General features: G+C 43.3%; 1 protein-coding gene across 2 annotated transcripts; it reads right to left on the minus strand.

The window, feature by feature from the left end:
• Positions 1-301: 301 nt before the first annotated feature.
• LOC100707054 (chemokine-like receptor 1) lies at positions 302-5,798 on the minus strand. 2 transcript variants are annotated; one of them, XM_019365223.1, is made up of 2 exons: positions 5,643-5,798; positions 302-1,487 (listed from the first exon to the last, which is right to left on the minus strand). In XM_019365223.1, exon 2 carries the CDS (start codon positions 1,474-1,476, stop codon positions 430-432), a length of 1,047 nt encoding a protein of 348 aa, XP_019220768.1. In that variant the 5' UTR covers positions 1,477-1,487; positions 5,643-5,798; the 3' UTR covers positions 302-429. The 2 variants fall into 2 exon arrangements, with proteins under 2 accessions (XP_019220768.1, XP_019220769.1); XM_019365224.1 differs by lacking the exon at positions 5,643-5,798 and adding an exon at positions 5,224-5,264.
• Positions 5,799-14,845: the final 9,047 nt, after the last annotated feature.

Consider the following 14,845-nt stretch of genomic DNA (forward strand, 5'->3'; position numbering starts at 1 on the left):
TGTTGTAAATGAACATACAGACCAAACAGGTTATACTCAATAGATAGTGTTTAAAGTGCCACTTTACACTTAACCAACTCATACTTGTTAAAGGTTAAAAGAACCAGTAAAATGAACCAGAAACAGAAACATATGTAATACTTATTTGAAATTACTGACTCACTCTTTTTTTCCAGGAAGTGACATTTCACAATCACTTTCAGCTCTGTAATGATGCAAACTTAATGCAAACTTAATGTATGACTTAAGAAACAAACAACATTAGCAATTTCCATTAAATTAACATTATAAGAGCAGCAAAATGGGTATAATTATTTATTAAACCTTTTTTTATATATATCAAACAACACAGGTCTAGAAAGATTTTCTCTGGAGTAATATTGTTTCCTTATGGTTCTTTGTGTCATTAACAACCTTACACATCAGCTTTCAAAGCTGAAATGTATTTGTGCTAACTGACTTAGTATAACTCTGAGAGCGTTTCTCCTCTTCCTGGAAGGCAGTCTCCATTGCCGCTAGAATGGATTTGCAGACTTCTTTCTTAAAATCTTTGCCCACAAACACATACAGCAGTGGATTCAGGCAGCTATTGAGAAAGGCCAAATTGGTGGCCAAAGGGATCCCAATGACACCACTTGAAGTGTCCATTTCTTTCGCCAGCACAATTAGATCCATAATGTAAATGGGAGCCCAGCACAGAAAAAATGTGATGATAATGGCAACAATGATCTTAAAGGGGCGACCTGACTTCCTTGCCAGTGTGTGGTTTCTTCTGAGATGATGGATTATTACAGCGTTACAGGAGACAATGACAGAGAATGGGACTGCAAAAAGCACAAGGAAGCGGGCGATGATAATGGGTGGATAACGAAATTGTCGCAGTATATTGGGAGATTCTGCATTATAGTCATCAGAAATAGCGTAGCTGTTTAAGCAGAGAGTTTTGTTTTCATTCTCACACGCTTGCTCTGTGTCCATGATGATGGAATATGGAAAGCCGATCATCAAAGCCACCCCCCAAACACCCAGAGTCACAAACAAGGCCTTACGCACATTTCGGTTGTTCTGAGCCCAGACGGGCCACACCACAGACACACATCTGTCTGTACTGATCACCACCAGAATGTAGACACTGGCAAACATGTTCAGAATAAGTACCATGGTGTTGAGCTTGCACATGAAGTTGCCAAAAGGCCAGTGGAAGTCTAAAGCAAGGTTTATTACATTGAGGGGTAGAAATGCTACAAAGATGAAGTCGGCCACAGCAAGGTTGAGATACCAAACTGTGTTTACTGTTTTCTTCATCTTGAACCCGGTCACCCAGATAACCAGTCCATTCCCGAGCACACCGAGGAGAAATATCAGGAAGTGAAAAATGATAGACACAGTGATGAGAGACTTTCTAATCTCAGGAGTAGTTGTACTGATGTGAATGCAAGAGTTGTTGGTTGAGTTACTGTTGGTCATCTCCATCATTTTCTTGAGACCTGCGGTATTAACATAAAAAAAAGAACAGTATTAATGTATGTCAAAGTCAGTTATAGTTTTTATACTCAATTTAATTACCCTTACATCACTACTTGATGTCAAATACAAATTACAAAGAAAATGAATCCTGTTGATATGAGCACTTAAAACATATGTTGCTAAAACAACACAAATAATGTTGAGTGTTTAGATTGAGGTAGTAAAATGGATGTAGATTACAATACTGATGAGCCCAAAATAACCTCAAGAAGAGCAGTGATGATTTCAATTCATGAGTTGATGTAAACAATTAAAATCAGTTAAAGTTATCCAATGTATTCTCTCATCTGTTGGCTCTCTCTGCAGTACAGTATCACTTCCTAATACAACACCTAGTGGTACTGTTCTGTAGTTTATCTGTGTCAGCCATTCGATGACAAACTTTTAGATAATGCCTTATTTTATGCTCTAATCTTCATGTGCTTTATTCATTCATGTAAATATTGAAAATGACAGCTTCAGCATGGCATTTAATCTATTATTAGACCCAATTGGCTTCTCTCAAAATGTAAAAGAACTCCCCCACCGCTTTAACATCACTCTGGATCCTTTTCTGACATATGACATGGCCACCCATGGCTCCAACACCATTGTGAAGTTGGCTGATGGTGGTGTTGGGTGCCATCTCCAACAACGATGAGGCGGCCTACATGGACGAAGTAAAGAATCTGGCATCATGGTGCCAGGACAACCATCTCCAGCTGAACGTTGGCAAGACCAAGGAGCTGGTGCTGGACTTCAGAAGGAGTCAGCACAGAGACTACAAGCCCATTATCATCAATGGAGCTCCAGTGTAGAGGGTGCAGTCCTTCAAGTATCTCGGTGTCCACATCTCCTCAGACCTGACATGGTCTGCCCACATTCAGGTCCAGACCAAAAAGGCTAGGCAGCGCCTGTACCACCTACGACAACTGAGGAAGTTCAGGGTCTCTCCAAAGATCCTCAGGATTTTCTACACAGGCGCTGTGGAGAGCATCCTCACACAGAACATCACATCCTGGTTTGGGAACAGCTGTGTTAAGGACCAAAAAGCTCTTCAGAGAGTGATCCGTACAACAGAACGCTGCTGCAGGATTGCTCTCCCCCGCTTCAGGACACCTACACCAGGAGATGCCGGACTAGAGCAGCGCAGATACTGAAGGACCCGTCCCAATACTGGCAACAAACTGTTCCAACTTCTGCAATCCAGTAGAAGGTTCCGCATCATACGGGCAAGGACAGAGAGACCCCCCCCCCCCCCCCCCCCCACACACACACACCCACACTCCCACACACCCGCCCTCCCACATTGTCTATAATTGTACATTTCAAATTCCTGTAATTTTAAATATATTTAGATTGTCTATTCTGTAAAATAGTCAAATTGTCTATTCTTATTTAATTCACTTAATGTACAGAATTCACCTGCTTGCTGCATACATGCTACTACTGCACATTCACCTAATGTATATATCTAATATATATAATGTTCTTCCTCTACCCCCCCCCCTTTTTGCACAAGTCGAGGAGCGTGTCAGGTTACATTTCACTGTGTGTTATACTTGTATAACTATGCATGTGACAAATAAAGAACCTTGAACATTTAACTGTAACTGTAACTTCTTTAAAACCTCCTTTCGTCTGATCATTTCCTAGTAACATTTAAATTTACGATGATGGATTACACTTCATTAGGGAATACATTTCATCAAATAGTTGTCTTTGTAGGGGTCAGGAGCAGTGTGTACTCGGCAGCGGCCAGGATGTGTCCCTGGCGGACTGAACCCCAGCTACCAAGACTAACAATTGGGACATGGAATGTCAACTCTCTGGTGGGGAAGGAGCCTTAATCCCATTGAGTTGGTGTGCAAAGTTGAGAGGTACCGGCTCTATAGTCGGGCCCACTTCAACGCAGGCTTGGGCTCTAGGACCAGTCTCCTAGAGAGGGGCTGGACTCTGTCTCAGTCTGGAGTTGCCCTTAATGAGAGGCGGCAGGCTGGGGTGGTTATCCTAGTATCTGCTTGGCTTGCTGCCTATACATTGGGGTTTTTCCAAGTGGAAGAGAGCGTTTGTACCCTGCGCCTTCAGGTCTGGGAATGGGTCCTGATTGTTGTCTGCGCTTATAGCCCAAATGACCCGGCCTTCTTGGACTCCCTAGACGGGGTGCGACTGGGAGGAACGGCTTGCAAGAACTTAACCCGTGTGGTGTTCTGTTACTGGACTTCTGTGCAAACCACAGGTTACCCATAACAAACACCATGTTTGTACGTAAGGGCGTCCATAAGTACAAGTGGCACCAGGACACTCTAGGCCACAGGCTGGTGATTGATTTTGTAATCGTATCATCAGATCTGCGGCCGTATGTTCTGGACACTCAGGTGAAGAGGTGTTGAGCTGTCAACTGATAACCACCTGGTGGTGAGTTAAATCAAGTGGCTGGGGAGGATGCTGGAAAGACCTGGTATCCTTGAACATAGAGTGAGAATGCATTGGGAATGCCTGACAGAGGCCCGGTCTGCGAGCTTTCAACTCCCACGTCTGGCAGAGCTGTAAGAGCATTACGAGGGAGACGGGGGACATTGAGTCTGAATGGACCATTTTCAGATACACCCTTTCAAACACAAACAAAAGTAAATGATAACACATACGATGATGAACTTATGACGAAGTGAACTGGAAATCAGGGAGGGACAGATGCTGCTGGGGCGGGATAAACATTGCTCTGGACTTGTTTGGTGCTGCAGGCAGGCACTATCCAGGTACAGAGAGAGAAAATGTGGAACTCTTGGTGATGTGTAGCATTGTATTTTGGAACTCACATCTACGCTTAGGTTTTTGTTTATTTGTTTAAGTAATGGAAATTTCCCACATCCTTAAAACTACAGACTCTCATTCGTTCAAATTGTAGAGCATTTCAAGTGGATTATATTATATTATGGACTAGGTATGTTTAAAATATATAGCATACTTGCAATAAAATTTTTGGCTTTCAAAAATACAACTCAAAATATTTCATGCATAACATAGATAATAACATGCATCTGTAAAATGTTTCTCAGAGCTATTATTTTTAATCAGTCATATTTGATGTTGATTGTTAATTTAATTTAGATAGTGAATTTTCAGGTTTACTTCTGTTATATATTCCTCATAATTAAACAACAAGAGCAAGTACTCAGATGTCTTGTATTTATTATGAAGGTATAGTTTGAAATATAATACTTTTGATTTTGATTTTCCAAACACATTAAGTTTTTGTACAAAGTATCAGTATCGGGTCAGTATTGCCGATACCAAACTGAATTTTACTTCAGATTTATTTAGATTGTAAAGGCGGTATCGCACATCACTACCACAGATCCTGGAGTTTTTGCGCACCGTTAAATGCAATTTGTCCGACCCACACAAATCAACTCTGGCAGCTTATAGGTGCAGACGTCCCGGGTTTGAGCCCCAAACGGCCTATTTATGTAGGGCCCAGTCTCTGACATTTTATATTCATTTTACAGTGAAACAACTTTGAAAAAATCCAGCGTTGGGAGTGGAAACTCGAAAGAATTTAAAAAGTCAATGAAATTCACTCTGTGTGCGCACACAGCCGAGAAAAAAAAATGCAGAGGTGCTTTCATTTAGTTCTAATCGCTATGACTAAAAGCACAACTCTAAACCATCTGGTCACTTTAAAAAATAAAATTGGCGGTCTGTGAAGCAACCCACATCTTTATATGCGTCGTGTATCGGGATTCTTCCCGTCCCTCTGATGCTCCAAATTCAGTTATGTGTCCTGTTTCAGAGAAACACCTGTATTATTAAGTTTCATAAATATGTAGGGTCTTATCTAAAATCCACGGTGAGGAAGGTCTACGGATAAGAGCCAAAGATACAACTGTGCGCTCACAGCTTTGAGCCATCCACGCACGTACATGTTAAAGCGTAAAACATAAACGAACATTCATAGCAGCAACTATCACAAACGCAAGAGACACAAAATAAGTTTTGCTTTTTCAGAATTAAATTTAACACAATTTGCAGTAAATTGCTTCCGTAAATTAGGCAAATCGCGTGTGTGTGATTCATATGCTCTTCTTCCAAAACTCGATAGCTTTTCTTAACTTGAGTGATTGAAATTTATTTACCTCAGCAGCTCAAGATACCGGATGTCTTCATCTTCCGTCTGTCAATTAACCAATCAGTGATCCGTCTTGATGATCAGAAGCCTGCACTGCTAAGCATCATAAAGCCATTCACTTCTTACATTACCACTGACCACTGTAACTTTTGCTGGGAATCCAACTTCCTCCGGGGCAGTGTATGTTCAAGTTAAAAGGCTAATAGCTATGAAATCACCGCCCACTAGCTAATCAGTCCTCCAGAAAATAGCGCATCTATGGAAAATTCCTCTGACGTCCGTGCGCTGATGGGGTCTAAAGATTTTCTGTTTCCTTCGTGAGTACTGCTATAGTTTCTGTGTATGGTTCACTGCTACAGACATTTGCTATTGTGTTGGTGCACGTCTCATCTAAATCTCACAACTCATCAATACATGGTGCACTTTTTTCATTCAGCACCAGAGGTGCACAAAGAATAAACGTTCTTTACCTAAGTAGAAGTACAGATTTTACATATACTACATACATTTCTACCAGCTATTTTATGTGCAAAGCTAACTGAACCTGTTTACTATATTAATATGATAAAATTATGAGAATGCAAAGTTTTTTCCACACCTAAACAAAGTGAGTACAATCAAGGGTTAAAGTGAGATTTCTCAGGAGAAGATTTGGTAAAGGAAGATCAGTTGTAGTGGCTGTGTGTAGTGAAAAAATATTATAATCACAATATTTCTTTGTGTGTTCCAATAGATTTTCTTTGTGTGTAGGCTGTGATCAGCTGACCTGCTGCTGTTGCTGTGAGATTTAGCTCTCTTTGTGATTTACACTACTGAATTCAGCAAGATGTTATCCAATATTTCCTAAGCTACCCAGGCTTATTCCAATAACTAGACTGACAGCATACTGTTTATACCACACAGTTTATAGATGGAATTCAGTTAATTAATCTAAGCATCATCAGCTTAATCACTGCTACACGTGATTCAACATAAAACTAAACATGAATACAGCAGCCCAACACACTGCTTTGCTGGAAATTCACATTGTAATCCACACAAACCTGCTTATTTTGCTCAGAATCGCCACAACTGCTGAGTAGTTTCATGCAAACTTTGAAGAGCACAAAGTATACACCTCAATCTGTATTACAAGGCGTTTCACACTATAAAAGAAAAACATAACTTAACACCATATACAGATCTTATATGATTTTAAAATGAGGATAGGTTTCCACTTTATCACATGTAACTAAGAAGTTCTTATCTTTCAATATAACCTCTTTTCTCCTGTCTTTCTTACATCTTTCTCCATCTTTGGGTGAAGCTATCTTGCACTTTTCTCTCCCCGGAAATGCAGCAGCTGGATCTTTGACTTGCACTATGTGACAAACTGCATAACTGTTGTTTGCTTGCTAATATCGTTAAGCTGATAAAGGTGTTGCATTTGAAAGTACATTGTGAGTTAGCTACAGTCTGGTCAGCTTCAGTGGCACAATGATATGATCTCTGCACAAATGCTGTCCTCTTTATTAAGCTGTTTCTTAAGCTGTGTGAATTAATTTCAGCTGGTGGGCAGGTTGTTCACTGCCTTCTCTGCATAAATGTTTGTGTCTTCCATTAAACCTTCTTCACTCTTCTTGGCTGACTGGTGTGTGACACTGTCTGCTGTTATCAGGTTTTCACCTGGGGAGTGTAAAATAAAGTAACTGTTAGTGGTATGCAACTCCACAATTTTTGGTGTCAATCTGATACCATGTAAATAAAAGACAGGCATTGCCAAAACCAGTACTGATACCAGTGAGAGTGGTGTGTCATGATTTATGAGATAAGTAATTTGCCAATTTTGAACATGTTTTAATAAACTCTAAATCGCTGTGGTTTTTACTTTCCAGAATAAGTAGTGAACCCAATAAAATATATAATATATGATTTCCGAATATCATTGGACTTTATCAGTGGTATTCACTTATAGTGTTTTGCTTACAGGGGTTGCCCACAGCATTTGTTTGCGGCGAATTGCTTCAGACAGCTCACTGAAGTGTCTGCTTGTAAAGTTGCCTGGCTAGAGCAGCTGTGTGTGGGACTTTGCTCAGAATTTCCTGGGGACTCAGGCTGCTTTAAGAAGTGTGGTTCTGTCATTCCCTTTATGGCTGCTTTTTGTTTTTCTGTGGGAGCCTTATCTCAAACAGGCTTTATTATTTCTGCCCTAATCAGAGACATCAAGGTCATTTGGTTTGGTGGTTGTGGGCAGCTTTTTCCTGTTTTCATGTCTCATGCTAAAGAGCAATTTAAATTCAGTTTCTGTATGGTGTTCATGCTATCTTCAGAAATGAGACCCTTCCTCTGGTTTGTGTGCTCTGCTTTCTTGTTTTCCTTGTGATGTAATTAGACAACCACCTGTCTGACTGTGGGCAGCACTGTCCTGGTTTCATCTTTCATACTACACCGTGTTCCAAATTATTATGCAAATGATATTTTTCTCTGATTTTCCTAAATAGTCTATTCAAATGACAGTCATCATAATTTTATAGTCATCAACCACTAGAGTATAATTCAAATATTACTGAACAAACCTCCCAATGAAAACAGTATGTTTTTCAAAAATAAAAAACTTAAAATGCACTGTTCCAAATTATTATGCACACAGAGTTTCAAAAAATTTAAAGATTGTAGAGAATTGAAAATGGTCATTTGTTGAATTTGCAGCATTAGGAGATCATATTTACTGAAATCAAAAGCTATTTCAATCAAAAACATCTTAACAGATCAAGGTACATATTAACATAGGACCCCTTATTTGATAGCAGTTTCACAGTTCTTGCACCCACGGAACTTATGAGTTTTTGCTTGAATGTCTTTGCAGGATGTCATAATAGCCTCCCAGAGCTGCTGTTTGGATGTGAACTGCCTCCCACCCTCATAGTTTTTTGCTTGAGAATGCTCCAAAGGTTCTCAATAGGACTGAGGTTAGGGGAGGATGGGGGCCACACGATGAGTTTCTCTCCTTTTATGCCGATAGCAGCCAATGATGCAGAGGTATTCCTTGCAGCATGAGATGGTGCATTGTCTAGAATGAAGATGATTTTGTTGCAGAAAGCATGGTTCTTCTTTTTCTATCATGGAAGAAAGTGGTCATTCAGAAAATCCACATACTTTGCAGTGGCCATTTTCACACCTTCAGGGACTCTAAAGGGCTGGACCAGCTCTCTCCCCATGATTCCAGCCCAAAACATGACTCCACCACCTTCTTGCTGATGTCACAGCCTTGCTGGGACATGGTGGCCATCCACCAACCATCCACCACTCCATCCATCTGGACCATCCAGGGTTGTATGGCACTCATCAGTAAACAAGACTGTTTGAAAACTAGTCTTCATGTAGTTCTGGGCCCACTGCAGCTGTTTCTGCTTGTGAGCATTGGTTAGTGGTGGCCAAATAGAAGGTTTATGCATAACTGCAAGTCTCTTGAGGATCCTACACCTTGACGTTCGCGGGGCTCCAGAGTACCAGCAGCTTCAAATATCTGTTTGCTGCTTTGCAATGGCCTTTTAGGAGCTGCCCCCCTAATCTGATGTATTTGTCTGGCAGAAACCTTCGTCATTGTCCCTTTATCTGCACAAACCCATGTGTGTTCTGACTCAGCCACAAATCTCCTAACATTATTGTGATCACGCTTAAGTTTTTGTGAAATATCTATGGTTTCATTACATGTCCAAGGCATTCAACTATTTCAAGCTTTTCAGCAACAGAGAGATCCTTTTTCTTTCCCATATTTCTTGAAAATGGTGGTCTACTTAATAATATGGAACATCCTTCTTTAGTGGTTTTTCCTTTAATTGGGCTCACCTGGCAAACTAATGATCATAGGTGTCCGAGATTGATTTCAGTGATCCAAAGAGCCCTGAGACACAATTCCATCCATGAGTTTAATTGACAAACAATTTATTTAATCTTTATGCCACTTAAACACAATTTGCATAATAATTTGGAACGCGGTGTATATAAATAAGAAGTTTCAGTGTATCTAAAATTGAATTGATAAAGACAGTTATGGCAATATAATCATATACTGCTGCAAAAAAGTATCACTTAACCTACATCGTGGCCATTAAATGTGGAAGTTACAATCCCCATCATTTTGAAAAGAAAGTCCATGTGGTCTTGTGCAGTACCTTTGCTGTTCCTAGGACTGCGCTCTTCTGGACAGAGATCTCGGATGTTGTTCCTGGGATCTGCTGGAGCCACTCGCCTAGCTTGGGAGTCACTGCACCGAGTGCTCCAATTACAACTGGGACCACTGTTACCTTCACCCTCCACATCTTCTCAAGTTCTTCTCTGAGCTCTTGGTACTTCTCAAGCTTTTCGTGTTCCTTCTTCCTGATGTTGCTGTCATTCGGTATCACTACCTCTTTAGCTACAGACATATACTTCTGCTTATCCAACACTACTATGGCTGTGTCCAAATTCAGGGGAAGGATGCTTCAAATGCCATATTTGGAGGCAATTACACAGCCGCTCACTTCAGTTCTACCCGGCCGTCGAAGGATCCTAAGACGTAAACTTGAGACAACAACTGTAGATATGCTGTAAAATGTTTTCGGATTTAGGAGGTCTTCAGAGATAAGAATCTTTGTCTGGTCTATTTTTTCTGTTGGTCGTAGCTACAGATCCTCCAGGGTTTCTGACTGTGAGCAGGATAGTCCTGTTTTCATGTTTCCTGTACTTTGTGCATCTGTCTTCTCACACGAAGTACATGTATTTCAGTCACAAACTACTTTAACTACGTTAAATGGCTCAGTGGCATCTCATAATAAGCCAAAGTGTTACCTTTGTCCAGGGGCAGAGTTACAGCCAATACTCCAAATGTGACTTAATGCTGAGGTTAGAGGATATATTTTGTCAACAGGCGCGCTGATGTCCAACGTGTTGTTTGTGAGGACATTCATCAGGGACAGGTGTGCAAGTCTCTTTTGCGTCATGGTGTTCCATAACAGTGTATTTAATTGCGAGTTGGAGAATGATACTCACATTAAGGCCCAGGCAGGAAGAATTCCAGGATATTTCAGGTGAATGAAACACCTTAATCTGATGGTCTTCTGCTTTGCTCTTGGTAAATAACAAAAAACAAACCCAAATAACAAAAATAATGTTTTCATATCATTGTGATAGCTTGTCTGATAGCTCATTGTAAAAAAGGCATCATTTCTAGCTACTGGTGATGGATATTTGATGTCCTTCATGATTCCAAAAGGTTGATTCTGTTGATGTGGACGTAGAGTTTTCAGTGGGAGAAATGTTTAATCACTCATCCAAGTAACATCTTCAGTCTCGACTGCAGGTTTCCCCAACCTTATAAACAGTACATTTGCACAATGACTGAAACTAGCACCACTGAATGAGCAATGGGCCTAAAAAAAAAGCTCCAGCTGATCCAGGAGAGAAGAACAACTGCTACCTAAGCGAAAACCCTTAGTGATCCCCTTTGTGTCAGAAATATTGGAACAATTGTGATGTATTTTTTCTAAACACCAACTCTGTGGCTTTTAAACCCCAAAACATGCTGCACCAAAAATTGGTTTACCCCAAGGATCGGGTCCCCCGACACAAACAGAGTAATATAGTGCAGCGGTCCCCAACGGGTTGGGGACCCCCATCGCGGGGGATGCCGTGGAGCTGGAACACGTGCTGGGTGAGTAGTCGAGCAGTCTCTAGGGCAGGTGGAAGCTTCGGTAGAGCCACAAAATGGACAGCCTTGGAAAACCGGTCAACGATGGTAAGTACAACAGTGTTACATGAGGATGGAGGCAGTCCCGTGACAAAGTCCAGTGCAAAGTGCGACCAGGGACGCTTGGGTACAGGCAATAGACGTAGGGGGCGGTGAATTTGGCGTCTTGTTCTGAGCACACACAGGACAGGCCGCCACATACTCTCCAACATCCTGCAACAGAGTGGGCTACCAGAACGATCGCTAAAGGAATTTGACGGTGCGGTTCTTACCCGGCTGGCAGGTGAATCATGCAGTGTGGGCCCACTGGAGCACCTTACTCCAGACCAACGCAGGAACAAACAGCTTCCCCTCCGGGCCTGTACCTGCGTCAGCCTCCTGCCGCTGAGCGTCCCTGATGACCCTATCTCCCAAGTCAATGCACCACCAAAACATGAGGAAAGCAGGATGAACATGTTCTTCCCATCATCACCTGACTCCGGTGTGAACTGGCGTGATAGCGCATGTGCTTTGGCATTGCGGGACCATGGTCTGTATGTGATGGTGAGATTGAAACGAGTGAAAAACAGGGCCCACCTGGTTTAACGAGCGTTGAGGCACTTCGCCGCTTCGCCGCTTGGAGGTATGCCAAGTTCTTATTGTCGGTCCACACCACCATGGGGTACTTGCTCCCTTCCAGCCAATGCCGCCACTCCTCCAGGGCCAGCTTTACTACGAGCAGCTCCTGGTCTCCGACATCATAATTTTGTTCTGCGGAAGACAAACGCTGGGAGAAAAAGGCACACGGGTGCATTTTACCTTCCACTTGCTGCGAGAGGACGGCCTCTAGTTCTGAATCCAACTCCTGAATCTACTCCTAAATCCAAAGTGTCAACCTCCACAAAGAAAGGACGGTTGAGGTCAGCCTGTACCAACACCGGCACCGACGAAAACAGGTGCTTGAACTGTTTGAATGCCTGCTGGGTGCCTGGAGACCACTGAAATGGCAACTTGGGAGAAGTGAGGTCAGTCAACGCCAAGGCGATCTTGCTGAAATTGCGAATAAAGCGCGTGTAGAAGTTAGCAAACCCCAGGTTCTGCAACTCTTTGTGGGTCTGGGGTTCCGGCCACTCCACCACTGCCTTGACCTTCGCCAGATCCGCGCGCAGCGGCCCTGCTCGACAATGAACCCAAGGAATGACTGTTTGTACATGGAAGTCGCACTCGCAATACATCATTAATCAGGGCTTGGAAAACGGCAGGGGCATTGGTGAGACCAAATGGCATCACTAGATATTCAAAATGCCAAACATGGGTGTTAAACGCCGTCTTCCATTGATCACCCCCGTGGATTTGCACCACGTGGTAAGCATTACGTAGGTCAAGCTTGGAAAAGATCGTGGCACCCTTGTAAGAATCTGGTAGTAGGAACTCAAGCGCAGAGTGGTTAGACGTCTCCAAAAACAGTTTATTTAGAGCACCAGTGCACGATATATATAGTGAAGGGAAATCCAAACTCCAGGGAATCACGGGGAAGCTCTCTCACACTCGCTCACGTATTCTTGCCCAAACTCACACACGTTCACACGGCAGGGAGGTCACAGGTCCGGGGAGGAAAGTCTGTAGTAGAAGAAAGGGAAGTCACTCACAAATCACGAATCACAAAGCACAGGTTCACAGAAGCTGGAAGAATCACTAACGTCTGTAGTACAATCATCCAGCGACGAGAGGATCTGTGTTCCAGCCTCAAATAGTGCTCCTAGGTGATGACAGCTGATTGTTGTCAGGTGTGTGGGCCAAGGGCGGGAGCCCACAGTGAGCTCCGCCCAGGCAGAGAGGGAGAGAGAGACAGAGAGAGAAAACCAAACAATACATGTAGCCTTGGGGCCGGCCGGGCAGGCACGGACAACCCTGGAGAAGTTCAAAGGCAGACACAAGCAAAGTTAAGGGATATTTGTTCTTTACTGTGATCTTATTCAGTCCCCGAAAATCTATGCAAGGCCGAAGCTTCTTATCCTTCTTCTCGACAAAGAAGATCCCTGCACCCAAGGGTGACGTGGAGGGTCCAATTATACCAGCTGCCAATGAATCAGTGATGTAACGTTCCATGGATTCTCGCTCATGCTTGGAAATGTTGTAAAGCTGACTAGTGGGCAAGGGGGTGCCAGGGATCAGATCAATCCCACAGTCATACGGCCGGTGGGGCGGGAGAGAGGAGGCATTCTCTTTGCTGAATACCTGGGCCAAATCATGATACTCTGGCGGAATTGCCAGTGCTCCCCCTAGCCCAGTTGATCTGTGGATTGTGTTGTTGAAGCCAAGGATAGCCTAGCATCAAGGGTGTATCAGGTGATTTAAAGAGAAAAAGGCTGATCTGCTCTTAGTGGTTGCCGGAGAGAGTGAGCGTAATTTTCTTAGTGCGGTGAGTAACAGTAGTTAGAGGGCTGCCATCAAGAGCGGAAACTTGGAGAACTTCAAAGAGGGAGACACTGGGTAGACCCAACCCCAGGGCTAGCGATTCCTCCAAAAAACTCTGCTCTGCCCTAGAATTAGCGCGCTAAATGGGTGAGTGAGGGACCGTGAATTGAACATTCAATTCAGCTTGTGCCCACTGCAGCGCCCAACCCGTCATTAACTCCACCATAAGAGTAATATTTGAGCAATGAGAGCCATAGGCTTGTGTCTGCTGCCTGAAAATTAAAGAACATTGCATCACAAACCCTCTGCTCTTAGCCAGATCTCTATCAAACTTCTCTGGGACTGACAACGTGTGTTCTCGCCTAGGTAGTGGTGGCGAGGGAGGTAATGGGCAGGCAGTGGCCGTATTTAGTGACGGATTAGATGGTGGAGCCTTAGCAGAAGTACCATGTACAGTGAGTAACATACCTTGAAGGTCCAATACCACCTGTTGTAAAGCTGTCTGTTCCTTAACAAAATGTCAAACGGGGGTTTGAGTCCGCTGGGTCCGTGGCTGACTGGATTATTCTGTCACAGTTGGAGAAAGAGAGGACCCAGGTGTGGAGCTCTGAATGCAAGGCAGTGCCTTTATTTACAGTGAAAGAGGTTAGCAACAGTTCAGTGCAAAAAGTGGTCAGTCGTGTCCTCCTTCCCGTGCTCAAACAGTGCGTGCTAGTGAATCTCCGTTCCTCCTCCAGGTGTCCTCCAATGCTCGTGATTCTCCTCCGTCCCTGTTCCTAGTCACACACAGAACAGCGAACAGTTAATCACTCGTTGTGCAGACAACACTTTACAACACGAAAGGTCCGCGAATACTACCAGGCTTAGCGCAATACTCCAGCGCTGTGTGTCGCTCAGCCACACCATTAAATAGTTCTGCCTAAGATGGCAGATGATTAGCAGCAGCTGGTGGCTGAATCAGTCGCACGTGAGGTGGCTCCAGAGCGGCAGCGCTTCTGGGTCAGAGGTCACTCGTTGCCGTGCGACCTCCGTAAACAACTGCCACGGAGCGAGAAAGAGAGAGAAAAGAGAGAGGAAATCACACACACACAAACACAGGCAGGTAA

This window comes from Oreochromis niloticus, linkage group LG11 (assembly GCF_001858045.2).
Source record: "Oreochromis niloticus isolate F11D_XX linkage group LG11, O_niloticus_UMD_NMBU, whole genome shotgun sequence".
Taxonomy (NCBI): domain Eukaryota; kingdom Metazoa; phylum Chordata; class Actinopteri; order Cichliformes; family Cichlidae; genus Oreochromis; species Oreochromis niloticus.